Genomic DNA, 27007 nt, shown 5'->3' with positions numbered 1-27007 from the left:
TTTCTGATTTCATATGTTTAATTGTTTATTAATAGTGTGTACCAGTTGTACAAGAAAATTGATTTTGGGTGGTATATGGGTTTCAGTCATTCTGAAGTACAATCATCTGTATCTTCCTTTAAAATTGCCAAAATTGTGCTTTTACTCCAGTCGAACCCTGGGGTTTTGGGTAAAGTCATTCACCGTGATTATACCATCAGGACCAATTCTGTTTGGAAAAAGGTATATCTGCAGTTAGTTCATTGACAATTAATCTTAGAAAGACAATATACAAACAACTCTCTCATTTCACATTAATTCTGCTGTTGCTCCTTTTTCTCTGTGTGTGTGTGTGTGTGTGTGTGTGTGTGTGTGTGTTTTCTGAGACAGGGTCTGGCTCCGTCATTCAGGCTAGAGTAACTGGTGCAATCCCGGCTCACTGCAACCTCTGCCTCCTGGGCTCAAGCCATTCTCCCAATTAACTGGTGCAGGCACACACCACCGTGCTCAGCTAATTTTTGTATTTTTAGTAAAGATGGGTTTTCACCATATTGCCCAGGCTAGTCTTGAATTCCTGAGCTCAAGCCATCCCTAGGGTTACAGGTGTGAGCCACCATGCCCAGCCCTCTCTTTCTTTTAACCCTGCTTCTCCTCCTCCTCCTTCTCCTCCACTTCTGTTCCACTGGTCATAGCTAAGCATGAGTCAGAGTTACTGGGGGGCTTATAAAGACACAGATTCCTGGGCTCCACCCCTAGAGTTTATGATTCCATAGGTCCAGGGTATAGCCTGAGATTCTGCATTTCTAACATGTTCTCAGGTGCTGCTGCCGCTACTGCTAGTCTCAGAAGGACTTAAAGAATTGTTGTCCTATATCATTCTTTTCCTTCCTCTTCTCCTTCCCTTTCCCCTTTTCTTTCAGATCCATATTTCATGTTTCTCACAATACTTTTCTGTTTCCAGAGCAGTATAATACAATAATCTCACTATCTTGGCCTGGTAGATTTGTTTTCCTGGTATTCTTTCACCTCCAATTGGCGAAAGTTAACTTACACTTCATGTTCAATGTAGTTTAGCATCCTGCTGACGTGTGATGCAGGGATCTCCCCATCCGCTTCGGCAATATACGTGTAGAGAAACTGGAAGGTGCTGAACGGGATCCGGGGCAACCCACCATTATGGTCACATGACAAGACCTCACACACTATCTTGAGAGTTTTGGTAATAGTCTATAAAGTTAGATAAAATGAGGAGAAAGTTACTCTTCCAGCCAGTATTCCTGAGATCCGTTGAGATACAAGAAAGAAAACAAAAATATTCCTCTTATAAAATGAAGTGGGAACAATTTAAGATTCTAGAAAGCTTGAAATTTTTACATTCAAATGTCACTAATTCATTCTAAAAAAATTAAGTTTTGGATATCTTTATTTTTTTCTTTCTTTGTTGGAAGACTACTCGAGGAATTAAATTTATAAATTCCTGAGTACTTTAAGATATTTATTACTTTAGCCCAAATAACCTCACTAAAGGAGGGAAGTTGATTTGCATTCTATATAGTTAGAATTATTATTTTTACCCTCCAATCTTTAAACAGCTGAGATAAATGGTCTAGCCCATATAATCCAGCAAGATACTTGTGGCAATGACACAGTAGAGGAGAAGGTAAGAGAAGGGTAATTTCCCCATAAAAATAGAGACCCAGGAAGATACTGGAAAAATGGTCTTGAACATCAAGATAAACATTCCTCTAAAGCATCTGGGCCCATCTAAATAGAATCACCTAGTGCTTTCTTTAATATTACATAATACTAACCTTTATATTGTTGGGGAAATATTGGTTGACAATGAGTGCCGGGAATTTTAATAGAAGGGTTACTACAGAAGCAAACCCGCCTTACAATGAAACTTGAACATTAAAGGAGCATGCTCAGAACTAATCTCATGTCGTTACATAAACCCACCCTTTGAATAAATGATACAAGCGAAAGAGTTGTGAAATGAAGGTCAGCATACAGATCTTGGTGGTTTACTGAAACTGATGATGTACAGATCATCCTGACACACCCTTCCAGGGATCAGTGAAAGATCAGTCCTGAGTCCTTAGGGGGAGTGAAAAAGCAGCTGCTGTATCTTCCCACATGATTAGTAGCGGAGACTTGTCCTGCCTTAGCAGTTGATGTTTGCTGTTCTCCTCTCATCCTCTCCCAGAACAGAATGATTGCCTAGATGGGGCTTCTCTAACTGTGGTGTGTGTTACCCAGGAGTGTAATCTATGTCAGGAGGTACTAGGGTGTGTGGTACCCAGGAGTGTAATCTATGTCAGGAGGTACTGAGGTACGGAGGATGTGAATAAACTCTTCCTTGAGTGATAGTTTGAATTGATGGCAAGTAATTTAAACATAATTTGTAATAATTATTAATTTTAATTGAGTTAATATTTAAAATTTGTTTCTTTACATTTAATAAGCATTGTTATTTTCTGAAACAAAATTTTCAATAAACCACACGATGTCAAAAAAAATTGAGTTTGAGGCAGGCCACCTTCCTTTCCTCTCCCCTGCCCCTGGGGGTCCTCTCATGGAAATCGCTGTGAAACACTGCATCTTCTAGGCACTTCCACTTAATTCAGAGCGGGTGGGAGGGCAGGCATGGGCTAACTAGTATACACGAGGCTGTCTGGGAGGATGGTAAGTCATGCATGTGAGTGGGAGAATGGTTTGGGGTAGATTTGCGAGCACACTCTGAACTTTATAATTTCCACCCACAGCTCATCCATTTCTGTAAAAAAACAAACAAGCAAACAAAAACAACCCTCTGCACCCCTAATGCTTTGTTCTGTTGCCCTCTCCCATGGGGTGCTGGTATGGGCTGAATTGTTCCCCCTAAAATTCATATGTCAAAGCCTTAACCCCAGAACTGGAGAATGCGATTGTATTTGAACATACGACCTTCAAAAAGATAAGTTAAAATGAAGTCAGTAGGGTGTCTCTGTAAGAACAGGAGTTAGGACATAAAGAGAGAGCCACCAGACATGCAGGCACAGAGGGACACAGTTCGAGAAGCTGGCCATTTTTAAGAGAAGGAGAAACACCTCAGAAGAAAGCAATCCTGCTGACAGCTTGTTCCCAGAACTTCTGTCCTCCAGAACTGAGAGACAACAAATTTCTGTTGTTCAAGTCACCAAGTCATGGCAGCCCTAACAAACTAACATAGGGGCTGTCAGCCCTACACATCATCTTTTATTGATTATTCAAACAACAAACCTTCAAATTCTATTGCCTCATAAGATTTTTAAGTATTTTTAAAGATTTAATACATGGATGAGTGGATAAATAACTCTTTGGACTGGAGCTATTGGTAAACTGACATAAATCTAAAGTAAACAGATCTTCATTCTCTTGCACAATTTTTTTTTGGGATCTGCTTCACATACATAATCTTTTTTTTTTTTTTTTGGTGACTGTAAATTTAATATCTTGTCTCAGTACTTTGTTGGTGGTTCATGTCTCTTTTTTTTATTATTATACTTTAAGTTCTAGGGTACATGTGCATAACATGCAGGTTTGTTACATATGTATACTTGTGCCATGTTGGTGTGCTGCACCCATCAACACGTCAGCACCCCTCAATTCATCATTTATATCAGGTATAACTCCCAATACAATCCTTCCCCCCTCCCCCCTCCCCATGATAGGCCCCGGTGTGTGATGTTCCCCTTCCCGAGTCCAAGTGTTCTCATTGTTCAGTTCCCACCTATGAGTGAGAACATGCGGTGTTTGGTTTTCTGTTCTTGTGATAGTTTGCTAAGAATGATGGTTTCCAGCTGCATCCATGTCCCTACAAAGGACGCAAACTCATCCTTTTTTATGGCTGCATAATATTCCATGGTGTATATGTGCCACATTTTCTTAATCCAGACAGACATAATCTTTAAGCATCTTGTGAGCTTCATTTTCAAAGTTAGAGGGGAAAGCCTTGATATGTAAATCATTTGCTAACAAAATATGTCATTCCTTCCAGTGAACAGGATTATTTTCTACATACGTGATCTCTTTCTTTTTTTAATAATCAGTTCAGTGGAACAGGAGGTGGCATAGGCCAGTCCAGAAGAAGGAGTGCTGAAGGGAGGAGGAATGCAGGTCTGCATGCCATCGCATTCTGAATAATGTGCATTAGACGCAGAGAGTTCAAGATGGAGTAAATATACCTATTACCTACTGGAGTAAAAATTCTTGTTACTAGTCTCTTCTACAAGGAACAAACTGGCTTTTCTGAATGGTATAGAGATTCTGTCTTGCTGTTGAATTTGCAAAGGAAAGAGAAATTCTGGGCTTGCCTCTGAGGATATATGAATTAACTAGGATGCAAGGTCTCCACCAGATGGTGACCCCTGACTTATTCTCAGCTATAACAAAATACCTTAGACTGGGTAATTTATAAACAACAGAAATTTATTGCTCACAGTTTTGGAGTCTGGGAAGTCCAAGACCAAGGAGCCAGCAGATTTGCTCTCTGGTGAGGGCCTGTTCCTCATGAGTGATGCTTTCTATGTGTCCTCAGTTGGTAGAGGGGCAACTTTTATAAGGGCACTAATCCCATTCATGAGGGCTCCACCCTCGTGACCCAATCAACTCCCAGAGGCCCTACTTTTAAGGCCATCATTTTGGAAGTTGAGATTTCAATTTATGAATTTTGGGAGGACACAAACATTCACACCGTATCACTGACCAGCCCCACATTTAAGATCCCAGAAACAGTCCAGCATGATAGAAATGAATATAAGGGTATTGATTACTGGTTTCATAGGGCACCCCTTATTTACAGACTTAACCTCCAGGCTGACTTTACCTCTAGGGGTTCTTTGACATGGGGATGATGAGGAGCAAAGTCAGATATGTCAAGGCCTCTTAGAATTGGAGGAGCTCACTGTTATTCAGAGGTAGGCCTGAGGGTGTCTCAGAGGAAGCAGAGAAGTGGAGATAGAATCACAGGATGTCAGAGGTAGATGAACCTCATGGAACACTGAATCCCACCTCCTTGCTTTAGAAGGGAAGTAGAAAGATACAATTCACCTCGTGGTTTCCCCTCTCCAGTTTGGGAGGCAGGTACATCAGAGGAAAGTTCGCATCTACACAGTGGACCAAACAGAGGGAGGGTTGGAATCTGACTTTCCAAAGTCACTCTTTGTTACTCTGAGGTATGGGGATATGGGAAGGGCTCAGACACATCACACACTGGTGAGGGGCTGTGAAGTAGACCACCAGAGCCAGGGAGCAGATAGGACACCCTGGCAAAGACTCAAAGAGGCCCTCAACACCATTGAGAACTGAAATGAGCTGGTCGGGGAGGCATTGTCAGCCTTTCACCAGTCTGGGAGAGACGAGACCAAAAACTTAAGCTGTAAGCAGCTAGTGACCAGACAGACAGGCATTGCCATGGAGACCAGAGATGCCAGGGAAGACTGAGGGCTGTGGGAAACCCTTCATTTGACTGCTCTGTGGGCCTAGAGTCACTTCTTTTTTTTTTTTTTTTTTTTTTTTTTTTTTTTTTTTTTTGAGACGGAGTCTCGCTCTGTTGCCCAGGCTGGAGTGCAGTGGCCGGATCTCAGCTCACTGCAAGCTCCGCCTTCCGGGTTCACGACATTCTCCTGCCTCAGCCTCCCGAGTAGCTGGGACTATAGGTGCCCGCCACGTCGCCCGGCTAGTTTTTTGTATTTTTTAGTAGAGACGGGGTTTCACCGTGTTAGCCAGGATGGTCTCGATCTCCTGACCGCGTGATCCGCCCGTCTCGGCCTCCCAAAGTGCTGGGATTACAGGCTTGAGCCACCGCGCCCGGCCTAGAGTCACCTCTTTCCGTCTATATTCAATTGCCATCTTGGAGAAGAGAGCGTGGTGAGAAAAACCTGAGATACTGGGAAATTTATCTTTAGGCTGTTTCAGTTACCACATCAGACTAAAATTTCAGGATTGGATTGAATTTATTTATTTTCTTATTTGACCCTTTGTGGGTGAGATAGACCAAGAAGATCCAAATTAACTACAGATAAAATTTGAAAGGTATATTTTCACCCCAAAATGTCTCAAAATGTGGTGTGAAAAAATCTGTAACCCTATTAGAATTTAATAAAATGTGTCCATTTTTTATCTTCCCATTTGTGATTTTCCCCAGTCCTGATTGACATCTCATAGGCCTCTGCTGCTTACTTTTCTTTCCTCCTTGGAGGACAGTGATTTATTCAGTAATAAATGCTATAAAGGAAAATGAAGAAAAAAAGAGCCACAAATGTCCTCTTGTTTACTTCTCTCTAAAGAAATGATTATGGTGAAGGCTGTAGGGGAACCTATAGGAAAAGTTGGACTACAATATTTCCACTAAATTTTCTCAGAAATAAAACTGTCAAATATGTATTCCAAGCATATTTGAGAAGAACAAGATTATGTTTAGATATGCTGAATGATTCAGACTACCTTTTCATACCATTCGGTTTTGGCAGACGCAATTATTTTCTCAATAATTTTCAAACTTGTGTGTATCTCAGGGATTCTTTTAAAAAAACATGTTTTTGATTCATTTTAAGTTATTTTAACAATGTTTAACAATGTAAGTCCAATATAAGATACCCAGGCTTTAAATATCTATACATATAAACTGGTTTCAGCATCTTTGGCTTCAAAGCAGTAAAATTGCTTTTCCAATATCAAACAAGTCAAATTTGGAAAAGGCATAAATCTGTATGAACATCCTGCATCCATGGAGATGTCATGACTAAATTCAGAAATAGCCTCATCTCTCTCTCTCTTTTTTCTTTTTTTTTTTTTTGCTTTCTTATGTCTGACTTTCACATCCAATTCTGTTTATTACATAGTTTTCTATAAGACTGTACCCCCTTTAAAAAGTGTCTATTGATATATATTCTAGGTGTCTGGGAGTCTTTTTCTGCAGCCGGCTCTTGGCTGTCTCTGGGAATGTGAATGGAGGGAGTGGAGTGAAAATAAGTCTGAGGGCAATATTCATAAATAATCCAAGAACTACACTGCAGTCAGCTCTCCCCAGAGCCTGACGATGGTGTCTCCCTCTGCCCCTCCCAGCCCCTGCTTCTGCCTGACGAGCACAGAAAAGACTTTGCTTTAGAGAGGAGAAGGACAAGGCGAGAAGAGGCATGTTTATCATCAGCCCTGGAGAGTTGACCACGTGTATAGATCCACTGCCCTTCCAGGCCCGGAGGGAGATTGCCCCCTCAGGAACAAAAAACAGTCAAGCTAACTTACAACTCCCAGAGCGCTGCAAGCAAGGACTAAAAACTTGAGCCACTCGATCTCCTCCGTGAAGCGACCCACATTCATCACACTATTAAACAGATCTGTTGGAAGATTCACCACTTTCCACATCTGGGCCAGCTCCTCTGCATGGATGATCAGTCTCCCAGCAACCTGCAGGGCAGGGGACAGACACAACACAGAGATGTGGGAGAAGTTGAGACAAGGGCCTGAGAAACACCCCGCCCCCAGGCCAGGTCCACATCTCCCAGCACATGGCAAGGGGCGGGAGGGGTGTTAGGAAGGTACAAGATGGCTCTGTGTGGCAGTTATCTTCGCAAATCCTAGTGAAGAGCATGCTGAAATATAATTAATTGTTAAACTTTAGATGTCAGAATTATGCAAAAGATATACATTTATATTACATTTTAATTTCTGGTGATGCTTTTATCTGCTATTGTATTCCTAAATTGTTTTATTCCTTATATGACAGATAGAACAGCCTGAAAACAAAACCAGAGGGTAGATGGCTTACCTCAGACCACTAATTAATGGTAAAATTAAAACAAGACATAGGTCTCTTTCTTCCGGATTGCAATGAGTTCTTAGCTCTAGACCTCAAGCGCATCCCTCATGCTTTCCCTGGAATGATATGGAGTATGTGGCTGACCTGCGGGGATTTGGTCTGGACGCCTAATGTTGCTTGATCCCAGGTACTTTAGAGCTCTGTCATGTTCACTGCACAAGGTACTTGGTGGATAAAGGGAGGGAAGGTGACTGGTTGTTGGCCACCAATGCAACAAGAGCACAGATGCCCCTGATGAAGTGCTCCACCACCTTTCCTGACCCTCTGATTCTAGTGAAATGCTAAGCCTCTGGGACCAAGGTAGTTAGCCACACCAGTCCTAAATCACCCCTAACCTCTCTGTCCTGGATCATAAAGCAGGGTATGGTGGTGCTCAACCGTATTTCCTGGGAATTGGCCAAACCACAAACTTTCTCAAGCTGGACCCTCCTCATGCATTCATTCACCAGGCAGCTGCCAGGATGATGTGGCTGTGAAGAGGCTCACAGCCTCTCCCTAAAAGCTAAAAGCTATGTCTGGACCTGGGATAGCTGGGGAGCTGAAATATGTCCTTCCCAATACTGTGATTGGCATCATATTATGGTCTTGATCAGTAAGGGAGACACTGTTGAGTGACTGAGGGCCTGCACTTTTCTGGAGAGATGAGATTAGCATTGCATTGAACCCCTGTACATTCTGCCAGCTTCAAGGAAACCTGGGATGACCCCACCAATGACTCAGCCTACAGCCTATTTCAAAATTATTCCCATTTCCCCAAGGGAAGGTTTACTTTCAGTCCACGGTTTAGTGTATTTTAGGGTGGTGCTAAGTGGTCAGCTGACTGGCAAGAGAACAGAGGGGTTTCATCTGTACCCACCCAGACTCAACACTGTGCTACATTCCCCTCAATGCTGTAGCAGGGCCCTTACCTGAGAATGCAGGACCTTTAACAGCTCAGGTGTTAGCTCTGTCCAGTTACACAAAGCAGCTTGCACAGACCGCTCTCTCACCGGAGGCATCTCTCTACATAGGGCCTCAAAATAACTACAAGAAAAAAGTCAGAGAGTAGGAGGAGCATCCTATATCCAGTGACCTCTGGCTGTTCTAGCAATCCTTCCCCCTTTTTCTGAGGGAAGGTGGTAGAGAAAGGAATCTTTGTTAAGTGGCTTTTATGTGTCATTGTGTTTAGTTCACTTACATATGGGAAAAGCCTGAATGTGTTACTCTCCACTTAGGGCATAGAGAATGCTTAGAGAATACAAAGCTTTGTTCTTCTCTAGGGATGAGGAAGAACCAAGAAAAGTTTGGGTATGCAATTCTCTGGAGCATATTGGGTTCAGGTTTCTTTTTCAGTCATCTCTGAGAGTTTTATACACGCAGATGTATATTACATTTGTATATATAATCTTGGGAAGAGAAGTTGGAAGATAACTAAAAACAAAGGGGAAGACAGCACAGGAATGGTGACTAGGGCCTGTAATCTGACGACTCCAGAGGCTAAGGCTGGAAGAGCACTTGAGCCCAGGAGTTTGAGGCTGCAGTGAACTATAATTGTGCCACCACACTCCAGACTGGGTGACAGAGTGAGACCCCCATCTCTGAAGAAACAAAAAAGGAGGGAAGGGGAAGAGATGGAAGTGTCCTAGGGGTGAATCAGGAAGGGTTTCTGGCCGGAGGTAGTGAGGCTTGGGGCTTTAAGAGAGAAGGGAGAGAGGGTTGTCAGGGCACCGTGCAAGGCTCAGGAGAGAAGACAAGCCAAAGAAGGTTTGAGATAATCTGAAGTTATATGGTAACTGTGAAATAAAACTGTTTCTCCATCTTCCCTCAAAATTTTCAGTAAAATCTGCCTGTTCCTCAATATTTTGTGGAGTGGACTTTGTTTTGGGGCATTGTGGAACAAGTACTGAGTTCTGTTTCAGGATTGGCATAAGATGAAAAGAGGCTGCCTGCAGCAGGGAACGGACATGAGCCACTGACAGGTGGGTCACCAATGCTGTATGGCAGCGTCTGTCTCCATCAAAGGCTGGTTATTGACGATCCATGAGCCACAAATTTCTGTCCCTCCCTGCTTTTTTCCCTCCATTACTTCCTCCAGATCCAGGTAGTATGTAAATAAATATAGAGGGAATTTAGTAAAAGTCCATGTTAGGGTCAAGCCATACAATGATGGGCTAACCTGTCTCTGAGCCACATAGCAAGGCAGAGCTAAAGCTACATGGACTAAAGCAGTAACTGCCAGTCACCCCTTGGAGGTCATCAGCAGGAAGGGCAGAAGAAATACGTTAAGGCCACATTTAACAACGTGCATGAGAAATCTCTGCACACAGATCAGTGTTGGGGTGGGCGGGGTGTGGGTGCAATGTGACAACAGAAGTGGGGTGTGGCCTCAGGCTTTATAACCAGACTTGGGTGGTATAAATGGGAGGGACAGAGACACACAGCACCTCATTCTACAGAAGTGCTGCCCAGGTAGAGTAACACTCAGCACCAACATCTCTGGACTTCTTGTGGAATTGATTAGACAACATGGAAATAAAGCTGTAATCATGGATTTCGTTCTTTGGGTTATTGAGCTTCATTTGCAAGTGATCAGGTCCATGGTTATACACATAGATTGCAAATTTGTGTTGTAACACATGCCTACCAGAGGACAAATAAGTATATGTCCTGCCGATGCCTAGTAAGAGGTTTCTTCGTTGACAACACATATGTAGTGAAATTCTTACTTGCAATGAATTAAATATGTATTTTGTCTTGGAAATACTTCGTAGAGTTTTATTCTCTAAAATGGTACAGGTTTTAAGTAAGTCACATACAACCATCTGAGCGGTGCTTTTCACGTCTGGATAGAAAGGAGGGGGCTCTTAGGTCATACCCGCCTTTTTCATTGTGGTTAAACTATAAGCTAAGTGTTCATGGATGTCTAAAAAATTATAGTACGTGATACAATATGAGAGCGAGCAGGCTACAATAGTGAATGCCTTCTTCCATAAATGTCAGGGACAATACTAAGCAATGTCATTTTGCTTATTATAAATAACAGCAGCACAAGGACAATAAAATGGGTTTGAAAGTAACGTATAAGATAAAGTCTGTCTATCTGACTATGCCAAAATAAATTAGTCTTCTGATGCTAAAGTTCAATCGTAGAGGCAATATATAAAATTTAGAATAGAAAACCAAACAGGGCTCATTACTAAGCAAAGCAACCGCCATTTATGTTTCTTTTTATGAGCACCCCTGGCCTATTTTCCTTCCAGTTGTAAAAGCTGCATCCTAATCCAGCCCGGGAGCACAACACTGGCCCAGAGACTCCGAAAGGCCCCTCTTAGATGACATTTTGTGTCTTCTCAAAGGTGTCCACACTCTCCCCACCATCTGCGCAGTACACCCACTCACAGCCTCAGGCTGAGGACATCTTCCCTTCCCCAACTCACTGGCTTTCTCTCAACGGCCTCTCTCACTCTCCCCTTCCTACTGAAACCCTCCTAAGCAGGGAATCATAAAACAGTAAAAATAGCCTGAAAATGGTCCGAGAGGTCTAGTTATCCTCCAGCTCCTGTCTCAAGTCCTGGTTCCCCAGTTTCAAGCAGGCAAGTTTGTCTAAGGAGCAGTTTCATAGCTGAGAGGCTTTCTGTGCAAAGCTGCTTCAATCCAGGCCCACAGCGATTGTTGTGTAAGCTCCATCTACTGAGCAGCCTCTGGAGGTCTCTCCTGAAAGAAGGCCCGCGTGTTTGAGGCACACTGTTTTCAGCCATGCCTGAGGACCCCATCACTCTGCTTGGCCTTTCTCCAGAATGCAATGGGTACTGTGCGGACATCTTTATGTTGGCAGAACAAATCAGTTCAGAGAAACGCTAAAGAAAATAATTTCCTCAAAGACAAGATACAAAGCGTCTTTGGTTGGGTCCAAGTAAGAGTTTTAACACAGGGGAAGAAGTGTCTCCTTAAAGGGGTGAACTAGCTGGACTGGTCCCACCCCATCCACCCAGGGCGGTCGCGTCCCTCCCCCGGCTGCACTGCTGCCATCTAGTGGTAAGACAGGAGAACGAAGAAAGGCAAGTTAAGCTTCGGAGATTCCCAGCCCTTCTTTCCACCCAGACTGGGAAAAGGAGCGCAGGGAGGAGGTGGGTGTGCATACGCTGGTGTGACGCGGTCACTTAACTCTTGCTGCTTGCCCCCAGGACACGGTCTATTGACCTGGCGTCCTACTGCTCAATCTGGCTCGCTTAGGGGAAGTATCCCAACCTCACCCGACTAGATGTAATATTTATGTGTGGATTTTAAAGCATCAAAGCAATGCGAGAGCTAAAACAAAGATGATGCCAGTTAGTCCCGACCCCCTGGCTGCAGCCATGACAACCTCTGCGGTTTTCCAGGACCCTCTCTCTCCGGCCGTCCTCCAAGGGGTGAAGGCGAGAAAGGAGCACGTACTCGGCTGCCCACTGGATGAGGTCCTGCGGCTGCGCCCGAATGGCGGCTTTGGCAAACTCCTTCAGCATCTTCGGCAGCTCCGGCGGGATGCATGTTGGCTTATCTGTCTGAGCCATTGATTGGTTGGCCTATTCTCAGGAGAAAAAAATGCCTAAGATGAAAACTTGGACTCATACGATAAGAGCAATCCTGGACAGGAGGTCACCCAGCCTCTGTTTGACATTCAATTTTGGGGACCCTGCAAGACAAATGCATTCTATTGTTACACAACGCCAAGGTTAGAAAGCCGTCTGCTAACCCCTACTTTTTGTTGTAAATAGTTACATCTTTTACACAGGCCTTGTAAATAGTTAAAAATTACACAGGCCTTGTTCATTTAAAAAGTGGAGGTCAGCAAAAAATTCCCTAATGATATCACCCCAAAATATTGGATGTCTCCTTCCAGAATTTTTCAGTATATATATGTTTGTAACTAAAAAAATAAGATTATACAAAACAGCTTATTTACTCAAAAGTATATAATGAACATCTTTCCATGTCGTCCAGCTCTTATTAGTTGGGTAAGAATTGTAGCAAAATTTACTCTGAACTCTCTGTGAATTGACATTAGGCCATTTCCACATAAAAATAGTCATTAAACAGCCATTTGATGAGCGTCTCTCTTTATAACTGCATGTTCTTTTCCACTCTAATTGTCAAGCGGAAAATTCGTACATTTTCTCTTAAAAAGTTCCAGGACAAATTGAAACAAAACATGAAAATCCATAAAGTGTATACAATTCCCTCCACAAATAAATAACAGATCAAAAGATTTTTGTCTACTTTTAGTAGAGAAAGGGACAGATTAGATATGCTAAAAAGCTGTCCCTCTTCAAAACAACTAGAGTCCAGAAAAATCTCAGTACAAGCCTTTCACATTGCCTTGCTGGGCTTGCAGTGAAGTGAGAAAAATCTTCCAGTGGCCAATGAGGTGAGTAAAATGGAACTCGCAGTGCTGGGCAAATGCAGAACCTAGGGCTCATCTGAGCAAATGTAGATGGCAGGAACTTGAAGTTTTGAGATAAATGGCCAGGGAGGGTGGGTAGAGACCAAGGATTGGGCTCACAAAAGGCAAATGTCTGGACTAAAGAACTCCCCTTCTGACCTAAACTTGAGACCCACCCAGGGACTCCACCCTCAGCATGAGAAGGTGTGGCTGAAAATATCCGCCTACAGGTGGGGGTAAGCAACAAAGAAACCTGTCTCCATTGCTGCTTCTAGTCAGGAGAGACACAGTCCCCCAGGAGTTTGTAGCCACGGACTAGTTCTAAGTTTTCAATGTACACCAGCACCAGCATGGCTGGGAAATTCCAAGACAAGAAACTAAAGTGGTCTTAGGTTGGTGGGACTTCATGACCTTTTACTTTATTTATATTATTTTATTTGGAGGAAAAAGAGGATAAAATAATGATTAATTTTAGACTTTGCAAAGTATTATAAAAGTTATAACAGTAATATAACCACTAAATCTGTAGAGAGGAAAAAAGGAATTTTTAAACAACACAAACAAGCAAAACCCTTCATCAGTCAAAAAGAAGGCAAGAAAGGAGGGATGAAAACATAGGAAAGTGGACAAATAGCATGGTAGAAAATAATGCATACATATCAATAATCACAATAAAAATAAATGGGCTTAAATATGTGAGTTAAAATATAGGTATAGGTACACCTGAAAAAACAAAGACACAGAAAGACTCAATGTAAAAAGGGTATAAATAAGCAAAGAATAACCAACAAAAGTTAAGGTAGACATACTAATGCCAGACAAAAGATACTTTAAGGCAAAATGCACTATTAGGAATAAAGAGAGTCACTAAGTAATGATAAAAGCTTCAATTGTTGTTGTTGTTGTTGTTGTTGTTGTTGTTGTTTTTTGAGACGGAGTCTCGCTCTGCCGCCCAGGCTGGAGTGCAGTGGCCGGATCTCAGCTCACTGCAAGCTCCGCCTCCTGGGTTTACGCCATTCTCCTGCCTCAGCCTCCCGAGTAGCTGGGACTACAGGCGCCTGCCACCTCGCCCGGCTAGTTTTTTTTTTTGTATTTTTTAGTAGAGACGGGGTTTCACCGTGTTAGCCAGGATGGTCTACGATCTCCTGACCTCGTGATCCGCCCGTCTCGGCCTCTCAAAGTGCTGGGATTATAGGCTTGAGCCACCGCGCCCGGCCAAAAGCTTCAATTGTTAAGACAATAGCAACAATTCTCAATGAGTATGTCACAGACATCACCATGGAGGAGTCTCACCATGCTAGGTGGAAAAGCAATATATTGTTTCTGGTAACATATGTATGTTATAATATTCTAATAAAGTGTAAGGAATGATAAATACAAATTCAGAATGGTGGTTACCCCTGGTGGAGGAGAGAGAGGAGGGAGAGGGACGTCATTAGGGAGATACAACAAGGGTCTCAGTATTATTAGTAATGCTGTATGTTTTAAGCTGGATGGTTGCTGCCCTGATGTTTGTTTCATTATTTTTATACTTCTACTTACATCATGTATTTAATTTTGTCTGTATGAAATACTTCATCATTTAAAACGTTACTCTTATAAGTTGTTTCTAATGACTTTTCAAACCATTTTATCTATCAAACAGCAGTACCTTATTTGCTCTGCACAATATTGTCTTATGTTGTCTACACATATATGTATTCTTTTACTGTGTTAAAAATAATACAATTTACCATTTTAACCAGTTTAAATGTACAGTTCAGTGGCATTAAGTACATTCACATTGTCGTGCAACAATCACCACCATCCACTCCAGAACTTTTTCATCTTCACCAGCTGAAACTCTGTACGCATTAAGTACGAACTCCCTATCTTCCTTCCCTACAGCTCCTGGCAACCACCATTCTTCTTTCTATCTTCATGAATTTGACTATCATATAAAATCATATGGCATATAATATTTGTCCCTTTGTGTGTGGTTTATTTCACTTAGCACAATGTCTTCAGGTTCATTCATGTGGTAGCATGTGTCAGAATTTCCTTTTTCTTCTGATCCATAGTCAGATGTGTTATCCATTGCACCACTGGGCCCAAACTGAGAATTTCCTTGTTCTTAAGGCTCAATACTATTTTGTTAGATGTACCACAATTTTATCCATTCATAGGTCAATGGACAGTTGGATTGTTTCCACATTTTAGCTATTGTGAATAATGCTGCTATGAACATAGGTATACAGATATGTGTTCAAGTCCTTGCTTTAAATTGTGTTGTGTGTATATACACAGAAGTGGAATGGATGGATCATATGGTAATTGTATTTTAATTTTTTGAGGAACTGCCGTACTGTTTTCCACAGTGGCTGCACCATTTTCTGTGTCCATGTATTTTGACAGGATCTTTTAGTTGTTGTGCAATTGTTTAATTTCTCTCCTGGAATCTCAGATAATCTCGTGTAAATGAAAAGATGCCCCAATCCTAATTAAGGAAGCTTCCATGACAGCAGTAACAATGGTTAACCCTTGGTCAGTATAGAGCAAACTTAAGTAAAGCCTTTACTTCATCCCATTGCGTTTTCTAACAACTGATCTGCAAGCTCTTTTCATTTTGGGGCAAGGAATCTCTTGTAAGTTTTCCATACCCATTGTCTTTTCTCAGGGTTTGGTCCTTCTTTAACCTCTTGCAGTTTTTTTTTTTTTTCTCTTCTCATCATTCTATTTTTCCCTTAAAAGTTATCAATTACTGCCAGGTGCGGTGGCTCAAGCCTGTAATCCCAGCACTCTGGGAGGCCGAGACGGGCGGATCACGAGGTCAGGAGATCGAGACCATCCTGGCTAACACAGTGAAACCCCGTCTCTACTAAAAAATACAAAAAACTAGCCGGGCGTGGTGGCAGTCGCCTGTGGTCCCAGCTACTTGGGAGGCTGAGGCAGGAGAATGGCGCAAACCCGGGGGGCGGAGCTTGCAGTGAGCTGAGATCTGGCCACTGCACTCCAGCCCGGGTGACAGAGTGAGACTCCGTCTCAAAAAAAAAAAAAGTTATCAATTACATCTATTAATTTATTGTAAGTGCCAGGTGCACTCATAAGAGGACCAGTACTGTGCTAAGTACTGGACCATACATTTTTCTCAAGTAATCCTCAAAATATCCCTATGAGGTAGAATATATTAGCATTATTTTACAGATGATGAAACTAAAAAAGATAACAGAACTTTCGCAATGACATCTAATAAGTGACAGACATAGGGTTGGAATACACATAGTCTGACATGGGAGGTGACCTGCTAGACATGACAATTCTTTCCTTCTTGAGACTTTCTCCTCCTTTGATAGCATATGTCATTCTTGTGTGTCTATTTTCCTCAGCACTGCTCCTTTGCCTCCTTCCATAACTCCTCTTCCTCCTTCCTCACTCTAAGCAAGAGTTAGCAATCTTCCCCCAACTCAGGTCTTCAGCATTCTTTCTGTTGCTTTTCTTGGAGAGCTCACAGCCTTTTCATGGCTTTATCTACGACAAAACTGTGTGGATTATACTCGTTTTCCCATCCTTGACCTCTTGCCTGTGCTTCTATTTCATACTTCCCATTGCCTCCAGGACACTTCACTAGAATCCATTGTCCATCTCCCAACTAAATCCCTCTCCCAGGTTCTTCTCTGAACATGATACCACTAATCTCTCACTAATCTCTTTGGCCTCAAAGCCTGAGAGTCATCCATTTTCTTCAGTCTGTTGAATCTCACTAAATCCCACTATTTCCTTTGAAATGTGTCTTCAGTTAATTCCTATTTCTACTCCTATGTCTCTGGCTCAGCCCCTTATCACCTATTGTGCAGCCTCCTGACTAGTCTCCCTGTCTCAGGTCATTCTCTGGCCTGTCCTGTCCAGTGTGTCCAGATCTACCTTACAAGTTGCTTTTTATAGTCAGAGAGCACTGCTCACAAAATGACAATCATATCCTGACTTTCAAGGTTTTCTATGATTTATACCTATAATTCTAAACTAAAAATTTTCTGCTACTCTTTATCAACACAAATTTCCTATCCAGTCTACTCTGGCCACTTTCCAAAAAAAAAAAAATTATATATCCAAAGCTTAACACTGTCTCTAGCCCACTGTTAATAGTAATCTATCTTTCTTTTCTCTCTTCCCCTCAGTATTTTGCTAATTCTAGCTGGCTTACTTGAAATGCCCTTCTTTTTTCATCTGCTTAAACCCTGTACATCCCCAGGGCTTTTCATACTGTGCCATAGGCGTTCCTAGAAAACGTGGATATCATCAAATATTGTTTGTAGTATGCATTTCACCGCTAATCCTCTTCTGCCTTTCATAGCTCTCTAAAGCTGAGCTGCCTGCTAGAGGCCATGGCAGAATGGGCTACAGGTGTGCCATGAAAGATTGATGGTTGTAAACTTTTTATAGTAATACAAAATTTACAACCATTCACAAACTTACAACAGTTGAAATTATATTTGGATACTGTTTGGCACAGTCAGTAAACTTCCAGATTTCAGAACCTATTGTTTCTGTGCCGAAGGTTTTTATGTATAACACCTGCTGCCAGAGACGCCTTTATAGGGCTTTTCCTTTCAACCATCTTGTTAAAACAATCCCTGTACGTCAGATTATTACTTTAATTGCAATGCATTTATTATCAGTGACAATGATAATCTTTATGCATATGTGTTGCAAATACTTAGCTCTACTTTTGATTTAATTTTCTCTTTTTCACATTATTTTCTCCTAACAAAGAAGTTACATGATTTTTCTTCATCATCATCACCATCACCACCATCATCATCATTTGTCCCTAAGAAAACAAAAGATTTTGTTCACTTTTTTTCCCATTGTGACTTGATTTGTTTGTGACTTATTTATTCTTGGCTTTTGATGTTAAACAAATATCCAAAATCTGATACTTAATGCACTTTTATAATGACTTGTTTGTTTACAAAAAAATAAACATTTGCCTCTAAACATAAATAATAATAGAAAATAGTTTAATTGATTTAGTAAAGGAGACTCTAGGCCTTCAGTAAAGTCTCATAAAAATATTTTTTGGCTGGGTGCAGTGGCTCACGCTGGTAAACCCAACACTTTGGGAGGCTGAGGCGGGCAGATCACTTGAGCCCAGGAGTTCAAGACCAGCCTGGGCAACATGGTGAAACCCTGTATCTACTAAAAATACAAAAATTAGCCAGGCATGGTGGCACGTCCCTATAGTCTCAGCTACTCAGGAGGCTGAGTTGGGAGGATGAGGTTGCAATGAGCCAAGATCACACCACTGTACACTAGCCAGGCTGGCAGAGTAAGACCCTGTCTCAAAAACAAACAAATAAAACAAAACAAAACAAAAAAAAAAGAATTCAAAATATTTAAATTATACTTGAAATAAGTAATATTTATGCTTTGTGAAAATCTAGAATTGTAATTATTAAATTAAATAATGTTTCCAAAATTTCCCCTTTACTTACCAAATGCTTTTCAAAAACTTTATGTGATTTATTTAAAAATATTCTTAAGGACAGCCATATTTTCTTTGAAAACTGATTTGTTGTGGTCAAAAAGGCCTATAGTCTCCTTAAGTACTTTATGTATATTATTTATTTTCCATCATAAAAGGTAATGTAAAATTAAATATTAATAACTTTTATTAATATCTTAATATTATTACAAAAATGGTTTCCAAAGTCCTCAGGGACATACAGAAGTTCCTGAAATCACCACACAGTTGCAGAGGCAAGGCAGCTGTTGCGGGGAGCAGGGGTCCCTGATGGAGACCATGTGTGCTGTTGCACTGGAGGTGGTGTTGGATGGGGGTGGGGTGCTGGCCGGTGCAAGTCCAGGTGACTTCTCTGTACCCTGCAAGCAGGAGTGGTTGCTCAGGGTGGAGGAGGATCTGCTATTCTCTGCATAGTGTTAGCACAAGGGCAGGTGTTGGCAGGGGTGGGGCTTGCTGGTTCTGTACCCACCAAGGCTCTGTCTGTAGTGGCAGTCAGTGAGGGTCAGCAGGGGTGGACTACACTCTTGTGTGCTGGTGGGACAAGTAAACCAAAACCTCCCTTTGCAGACATGGGCCAGCAAAGTGATGTGGGTACTTGCTGTGGGCTCAGGGAAGCTGTAGTATGGGGAAGGAAAGTACTGGCTGCGGTATGCAGCCATAGGGGCCACCTTGCTGGAGCTCTCCACTGATCAGGCATGGTTTGCCAGTGCAGAATCTATGGTGTGGACCCCCAAGGCACCTGAGACTGCCCTGTAAGCAGGCATGGCCAGGCTGGGACCTGGAAGAGGCCAGCAGACCAATGGGTGCTCAGATCAGACCAGCCGTATCTGATGAACAAGACCTCCCTGCAGAGATGAGGTCCAACAGTTCCCCTACAGCTAAAGTCTCTTATTGGAGCAAGTTGAGCCTGGTGGGATGGCCATCCCTGGCCATGCTGCACTACAAACACTCTCACACCAAACTCTCTGGGCTCCACATCATCTGGCTTGCTGCCCTACTTCTCTAAGCAGCTCTCTCTGCCACCTTAAGTTTCTGTGTTGACTGATGGGTTCCCTCCTTCCAGGGTTCCAGTGGCCCCTGGTGAGAGCAGGTTGCTCCTCGCCAGTTCAACTCACTTGTTCCCCCAAAGCTGTTGTAGTTCAAAAATGAGCTTCAGGGTATGGCAGCCCATATGGGTTTCCCAGCTTTCTCCCCCTTCAGCCAAGCTTCTGTGCCTTCCCTCAGTCCACTGTCTGTGCCTTCCCTCTGAAGACATGTTAAAAGCACTCCAGTTGTCTCAGTTCCTCTGTGGGAGCTGTTCCACTTGTCTGCGTCTAGTTGGCCATCTTGCCCTCCAGTAAAATTTCTTAACCACTCATGTTTTTACATCACTCTGAAAAACATTTAATGGATCTTCATTTCTTTTCTTATAAAAATTATGCCGTTTGACTTTCAAGATCACCACAATTTATTTGTATTAACTTTGCTTCTTCAACTGTGTTTCACAGAAGCCTTGATTTTTTTCCATCCTGAGACAAACCCATGGCCATGTTAACACAGCATTTGGATGCCAACAGCAATATTGTTAAGAGCAGTTCTACTTGACCTTGTCCTTTTTTTGAGTAGTAGTTTTTGGCTTTATTAGCAAATTTCCCAAACTTGCTTATATATCATGCTAGTATTACCTCTTGAAAGCATGAGTTCTACATGTTTATTATTTAACAAATGAATAGGTACCCCTTTCGGTTTATCTAAGCCATGCTCATATTTCAAAGATTTTCCCCATGTTCATTCACATCATCATCCATTCTAGGAACACATGGCCCATTTACACAGTGGCATGTAAACTATGTTATGTAAAGTTGCACAACATGGTTCCCTGATTTGGGGATCCGGTATACACACTTGGGTCCCCTTAGCCCTGTCTAATATAAGTGTATGAAAGTCTTTATTAAGAGTAAGTGTCATAATACCCCACACCATTTTCATCTTTTACTTGTCCTTCCTACTTTTTTTTTTTTTTTAAGATGGAATCTCGCTCTGTTGCCCAGTCTGGAATGCAGTGGCATAAGCTTGGCTCACTGCAACTTCCACATCTTGGGTTCAAGCAATTCTCTTGCCTCAGCCTCCTGAATAACTGGGACTACAGATGCGTGCTGTCATACCTGGCTAATTTTTGTATTTTTAGTAGAGACGGTTTTCACCATGTTGGTCAGGCTGGTTGTCCTTCCTACTTCTGATTTCATTATAGCATTTATGTGAGTCAGAGATTGAAAACATACAAACAAGGGTTCTGAGGGGTGAATGCACTATAGTTTCCAATATAAGATTAGGGTTATGTTTCTCTTCAGTTTCCATTACCATTCCTGACGATATTTGACATTGCACTGGCCTTTTCCAAAACAAAACATAGGGCTGCTATCCTTCATAGCTAGTTGTGGCATAACATCCAGAGGGCAGATGAAGCTATAGTGAAGAAGCACTCTTGACTGTGAGGCAGGAGTCCAGGATTTTGGCCCTGGGTCTATTTATGACTAATTATGTGATCCTTAGGAAATCATTTTTTTTTTTTTTTTTTTTTGAGGCGGAGTCTCGCTCTGTCGCCCAGGCTGGAGTGCAGTGGCCGGATCTCAGCTCACTGCAAGCTCCGCCTCCCGGGTTTACGCCATTCTCCTGCCTCAGCCTCCCGAGTAGCTGGGACTACAGGCGCCCGCCACCTCGCCCGGCTAGTTTTTTGTATTTTTAGTAGAGACGGGGTTTCACCGTGTTAGCCAGGATGGTCTCGATCTCCTGACCTCGTGATCCGCCCATCTCGGCCTCCCAAAGTGCTGGGATTACAGGCTTGAGCCACCGCGCCCAGCCAGGAAATCATTAATCCAACAAAACTTATGTGTTTCATTGGAATTGTGCTGAATACTGGGATACATAAATAAATAAGTCACACACTCTGCTTCATGGAGCTCACAGTCTCATGGAAGAGAGTGACAGGAAAATCAGTGACTCAAATAAGGTATAATAAGCATCAGGAACCTGTACTAGATACAGAAGAACAGAAGAAAAACTCTTGGATGAGGCATCTAACATCTGGAGGTATTAGAAGGAGGTCAGAAAGTACTTTTCTAAGAGTGGTGATAACTGAGACTTGGAAAAACCTGGTTTGTTCATTGCTGTATTGCGAGCCCCCAGAAGAGTACCGGGTACAGGGTAGGTATTCAGTAAGTATATGTGTACTTATGAGAGTAAGGAGAGAATTTCATGTAGCTAGAAGGACTTAGGCAAAGATGTGGGGTTGTCAGAAACATGATGAGTTCAGGGAACTGTAATTATGGAGCTCTAAAGTGGACAAAGCAGGAGTGGTTGGGCCTAAGGCTGGAAATATAGCTCAAGGTTTGGGCTTTTGAATTTTTTCTTGAAGGCAATGGGGAGCCACTAGAAAATTTAAGCACAAGAGTCACACAATCAGTTTAGCTTGAGGTGCCAGTTACCAATTTTTGCTTCTCAGCTCCAAATTCACCTTGTATTGCCTCCTCCACAAAAATTAAACTAGGTCCTTTAACATTTTTTCCCTTGCCGGTTGTCATAAGGAGTAGCTTTGTTAGGACAGAGCACTGGAAGGACTGGATGAGGAAGAGGTTTCTCTTAGGAATTTAGGTATGCTCTTCTTGCTAGGCTCCAGGAACTTGTAGTTTCTCCTATGCTGGGATCCTGTAGCAGACAGCTTTTCCAGCATCTGGTTCATGCAGTGTGTGATCTCTTGAGTGCCCAACTGCTGGAGTACACAGTGGCCATCAGTGCCCCATGGCTAGCAGTGTCCCCTGGCACCTCTCTTGGGAAGCTCTATAGCAGAGTGCTGTCAGTGAGTTACCTTTTAGTGAATGACTTCTCTGGTGTTTCAGAGAGTAACTTTTGCCTGTCTGGTACCTCAGCAAATTTCTCTGCTCTCCAGCCAGCTGTGGCCATCCCCTCTGCACCAAGCTCTGGGAAAGGTTTCTTCCTTGAGTGATCTATCTTGGGGGTAGCGATTGCCCCTTATATCTGTGATTCCTGTATATTTTAGATCTCTCCTGACATATTAGCCAATCCTTCATTACTCCAATCCCATCATTAACAATTCTTTATATTGAACTTCTCTTGTTAAAATTATTATATGCTCAAAAAATTACTATATGATTTATTTCTCTTTGTTGGACTCTGAAACACACATTGACTAACAGTTGTGTGGATGAGCTGAAGAGAGGATGGTGAAGCTTCAGGCAGGGAGCCTGGTTAGGAGAATATGGCAGCACTTTTGACAACTCTCAGGAGCTTCACTGCCTTGAAGTCATTGCAATAGGGAGGGATAAAAGAGACAGGTATTTAGGAGATAGGATATACAGGATTTGGTAACTACTGAAGGAGGAGGAGGAAGAGAAAGAGGAGGTGGAAAAGAAGGTGGAGAAGGAGGAGGAGGTGAAGGACAGAAAAGTCTAGAGTCACTATCAGTTTTCAAGCTTGGATCACTGGGTGCACAGTGGTGGTACCCTTGTAGAAATGGAAAACACTGAAGGAGGGTCAGGTCAAATTATCCCCCCATGTTCCCATTTACTTTCAGGAGTTCCATGCACTTCTGAATCACAAAGAGTTGAAATCATAGACTCTCTGAGTTGAAGAGGCACCAAAGCCCAGCTTTTCTGTCTTTGGGCAATAAGGGCCATTTGTTCACATCAAAGAAGTGGGAGAAAGGTCCATTCTATCTTAACATTTCTCAATTCTAACATTTTGTAAAGTTCTTTTCCATATTTAAATCTCTTGATATCATAGGCCTTCTTCAATTATACATTCCAGAGCTCATCCATACCCCCAACTCTTCCAATTCAATACATTTCCTCTTAAGTGAAACCTACATGCCTCTCAATGTGAAATAGCAGGCCAACATATAACCTACCAAGTGCTGAAGAATGTAGGTCTTAAAATAGACTATAGTCTTGTTTCAGGGATCTCTCACTTGGTTTTATTGGTATGGGCTAAACAGGGCTTCCGTTTCATAAATGAAAGTCTCCAGTTACATGAATGAAAGGCTCCAGGGCAGAATTTCAGAGGGTTTCTATGAGTGCCACTTGGAACCAAGCACAGGCAACTGCACATCCCTGTTTGGGTTTGGAATTGGAGGTGGTGGGTTTGGGATGTGGTTACTCTTGTTTGGAATGCATTCTCTGCCTCTTAACAGGTTAATTCTTCCTTTGGAGGTCTGCTCAACCTTCCCTGACCACCCTGTCAGTTCCATTGCACATACCCTTTGAGAGCATCACTTACCTATCGTTGCTGTGATTCTTTGAGTAACGTGTGCCTCTCCCAGTAAACTCCATGGCAGGACTGGTCAGTTTTTGCTCACCACACCATCCCAGTGCCTAGCCCAGTGCCTGGAACTTAGTGTTCAATCGATACTAGTGAAAATGAACGCATGATAGCAGTCCGTGAGGTGCTAGGTATAAAAGAAAGCGTGATAGCAGTCTGTGAAGTGCTAGGTATGCCCATTGGTCCACCTGACAATTCTCCCAAAGTTATTTTTATATCCCTGTTGCTGATGAAAAAGCAGAGGTGTAGCTCCTCCGTGGAGGGCTCTGATTCCAGACTCTTGAGTCTGCCTATTACTGTCCTCCGGGTAAGAAACCGTATAATAGTATTCTGGGTACAAAATACGAACACAAATTGGCCAGATAGCCATAATCCCCAACAGTCACGTTCTCTTGAAGATCTTGCCTTCCCCTTGCTCTGTGAACAAGGAGAGGCTCAGAAGCCAGGGGGCGTCCTGCAGGGCTCCTTGCTCAGACCAGTGCAGCCCTCGGGGCGCTCAGAGCCCTGCCCTCCCTCCACTTCCCCTCGGGGTGGCTACCTCAGGCTCGCTCCCAAACCGGCTGTCTGGCCTCAGGCGAGAGGTGTGGGGAGAGACCCAATGCCTCACACCCTTCTTCTCAAGAAGAGCAGTAGAACCTCGGCGGGGAGGGCAGCAGCGGCCAGGGGTGACAGCAGCGGTGGGGCACGACTACCGTTAGCGTTAGACGTTAGCGCTCCGCCTTCGCCTGGCAAACCCTGCGCGCGCTCCGCTGCCAGGTCACCCGGGGTAGGGCAGGGCGCGACGTCACAGAGCCGCCCCGCCCCTCCTGCAGCGGCGGGTTCCCAGGGTCCCGCTAGGGCGCTGCTGGGGGAAGCTGAAAGCTGCTTTTGGCTTTGCTGGTGGTGGAAGGACCAGACGGCCTGGAGGGTTAAGGACAGGGCTGGGGGGCCTTGGGAAACCCGGGCTGGGGGCGTTGGGGGTGGGGCGGAATGTGTAGCCATTGACCGTGCGCTTTTGTAGGTGAGAGAGCGGAAGTGGAACTTGATCTTTCGGCTTGTGGAAAGTGGACAGATGAGAAGTCCTGGGGAATCATAGTAACAACACTTCTTACAATGCGTTTTTTGGTGCCAGGAATTGTTCTAAGTGCATTACACACGTACTCATTTCATCCTTACTGTCACCCCATGAGGCAGGTACTATTGTTATCCCTATTTTTACAGATGAGGGAACAGCCCAGAGGTTAAACTTGTCCAAGATGTCAGCAAGTGATAGAGTCAGGATTTGAACCTGGGTTGCATGGTCCCAGATACCTCACTCTTGACCTTATGATGCTAAGAAAGGGGGATGGAGTGGATAGGAACAGAGCCTGAGATGCCTGGGGACAACAGGGAAAGATAGACAATGTTTACTGGGTAGAATGTGGTCACTGTGCCAGGGCACTTTTACAAACATGATGACATCAAAGTCTCACAGTAAACTCTGAAGGTGGGTACTACCTTCGCTTTGGAAATAAAAAACAGGCTCAAGGCTTCGAGTAATTTTGCTTGTGATCAAACAGCTGGCAGTAGGGCCCAGCGCCCAGCTTGACTCCAGGTCTTCTGATTTTAAGACTGTGTGTGTGTGTGTGTGTGTGTGTGTGTGTGTGTGTTGAGACAGGATCTTGCTCTGTTGCCCAGGCTAGAGTGCAATGGGGTGATCATGGCTCACTGCAGCCTCAATCTCCTAGGTCTAAGTAATCCTCCCACCTCAGCCTCCCAAGTAGCTGAGACTACAGTGCTTGCCACGATGCCAGGCTAATTTTTACATTTTTATAAACGAAGTTTTGCCATGTTGCCCAGGCTGGTCTTGAACCCCTGGGCTCAAGTGATCCACCCACGTTGGTCTCCCAAAGTATTGGGATTACAGGTGTGAGCCACCGCACCTGGCCTCAAGACTGTTCATTTTAAGCACCCAAGGAGGCAAGAAAAGCCCCATCTTTCTCTGCTACACCCCATGTCACTTCACACCTATTTCAAAGGTGCCCATTGCATCATCTAATCCTTCAGTCCATTTATACAACAGGTGTATTAGTCTAAATCAATTAGTTCCCCCAGGGCCTTCAAAGCTTTCTCTGGTTGTGAGATGAAAGCCTTTGTCTCTCAAAGCAATTTTAAGCATCAGTGAACAAGTAGGAGAACTAGATTTTTGGCTTATGCATGCAGAAAGCTTTTCACAGCCTGCTGTCATCCATTTGTAAAGAGGCCACTCTGCTGGCATTTGTCAAAATTCTACAGGTACTTGGACATCTGAAGAATCCTGGATGGTCTGGGAATGGCCACTGCCCATAGGACAAGATCTGGGAATGAAAGAAATCTAGTCACTGGCTATCACCTGCCTTTCTGAGGCCTCTGTGGAGGGGCTGCCAGGTGTTGGTATAGGCACCTGACCAACAGGGTGTGCCTTAGGTTGGGAGGGAGAGGCTGGAGGCTTGAGGGCTGCAGGTGCATCTTCCAGGATAACAAGAATGCTCTGGCCACTGGGATCTGTTCTGTATATGCACATGGGACAAAGGTGTGCCAATCTCTTCCTGATTTTATGCAGAGTAAATAATGCTGACAGGAATGAATAATATGATCTTTGTGCAGAAGAAGGGGTTTTTCAGACAAAGCAGTAGCAGCTGGAGAGAAGATGAAATAGAATAGAATTTTAGTGTAGCAGGTTAAACACAAGGGAGGAATTTCATGGCACTGTCTGGCTGAGGTGATTTGATGTCTGTCTATAGGAGGCCAGGTTGAGAACATAGGTTAGATTATCCTTGATCTGCTGGCCAATAAATATAACAGGATACAGTCAGGAGAATATAATTTTACAGGGAAAAGATAGTAACACAATTCAGGAAAGTTGCTTTCTTCTAAAACAGAGGTAAGATTAGAGAGGGAGGAGCACACAGATGTTACTGGTAGTGGTCTAGCTCTTGGGGTGGATGGTGGGTTCATGGGTGTTTGTTATGTTTCAGTA

General features: G+C 43.2%; 1 protein-coding gene across 5 annotated transcripts; it reads right to left on the bottom strand.

Moving 5' to 3' along the window:
• ROPN1 (rhophilin associated tail protein 1) lies at window positions 1–24806 on the bottom strand. Of its 5 annotated transcripts, none has more exons than XM_033210997.1 (7): window positions 24569–24805; window positions 23989–24157; window positions 12233–12470; window positions 8728–8842; window positions 7246–7407; window positions 1031–1206; window positions 1–208 (listed from the first exon to the last, which is right to left on the bottom strand). In XM_033210997.1, exons 3-7 carry the CDS (start codon window positions 12346–12348, stop codon window positions 142–144), a joined length of 636 nt encoding a protein of 211 aa, XP_033066888.1. In that variant the 5' UTR covers window positions 12349–12470; window positions 23989–24157; window positions 24569–24805; the 3' UTR covers window positions 1–141. The 5 variants fall into 5 exon arrangements, with proteins under 5 accessions (XP_033066888.1, XP_033066887.1, XP_033066889.1 ...); XM_033210996.1 differs by having other exon boundaries at window positions 12233–12360; window positions 24569–24804; XM_033210998.1 differs by having other exon boundaries at window positions 12233–12360; window positions 23989–24119; window positions 24569–24804.
• Between the last annotated feature and the right edge of the window lie 2201 nt (window positions 24807–27007).

The sequence above is a fragment of the Trachypithecus francoisi genome, unplaced genomic scaffold (assembly GCF_009764315.1).
Source record: "Trachypithecus francoisi isolate TF-2019V2 unplaced genomic scaffold, Tfra_2.0 Lachesis_group0, whole genome shotgun sequence".
Lineage (NCBI taxonomy): Eukaryota > Metazoa > Chordata > Mammalia > Primates > Cercopithecidae > Trachypithecus > Trachypithecus francoisi.
The sequence above is the reverse complement of the archived record's forward strand: the minus strand, read 5'-3'. Positions and strand labels throughout refer to the sequence as shown.

What these genes read in the sequence shown, in the direction of transcription:
- ROPN1 (XM_033211000.1), bottom strand. Translation starts at nt 12,348, where the DNA reads ATGGCTCAGACAGATAAGCCAACATGCATCCCGCCGGAGCTGCCGAAG. An exon ending in CTCATCCAGTGGGCAGCCGA is followed by an intron (nt 8,843 to 12,232) that starts GTACGTGCTCCT and finishes TTTTTCTTGTAG; the next exon opens with TTATTTTGAGGCCCTATGTA. An exon ending in AACTACATTGAACATGAAGT is followed by an intron (nt 209 to 1,030) that starts GTAAGTTAACTT and finishes TTTTCCAAACAG; the next exon opens with AATTGGTCCTGATGGTATAA.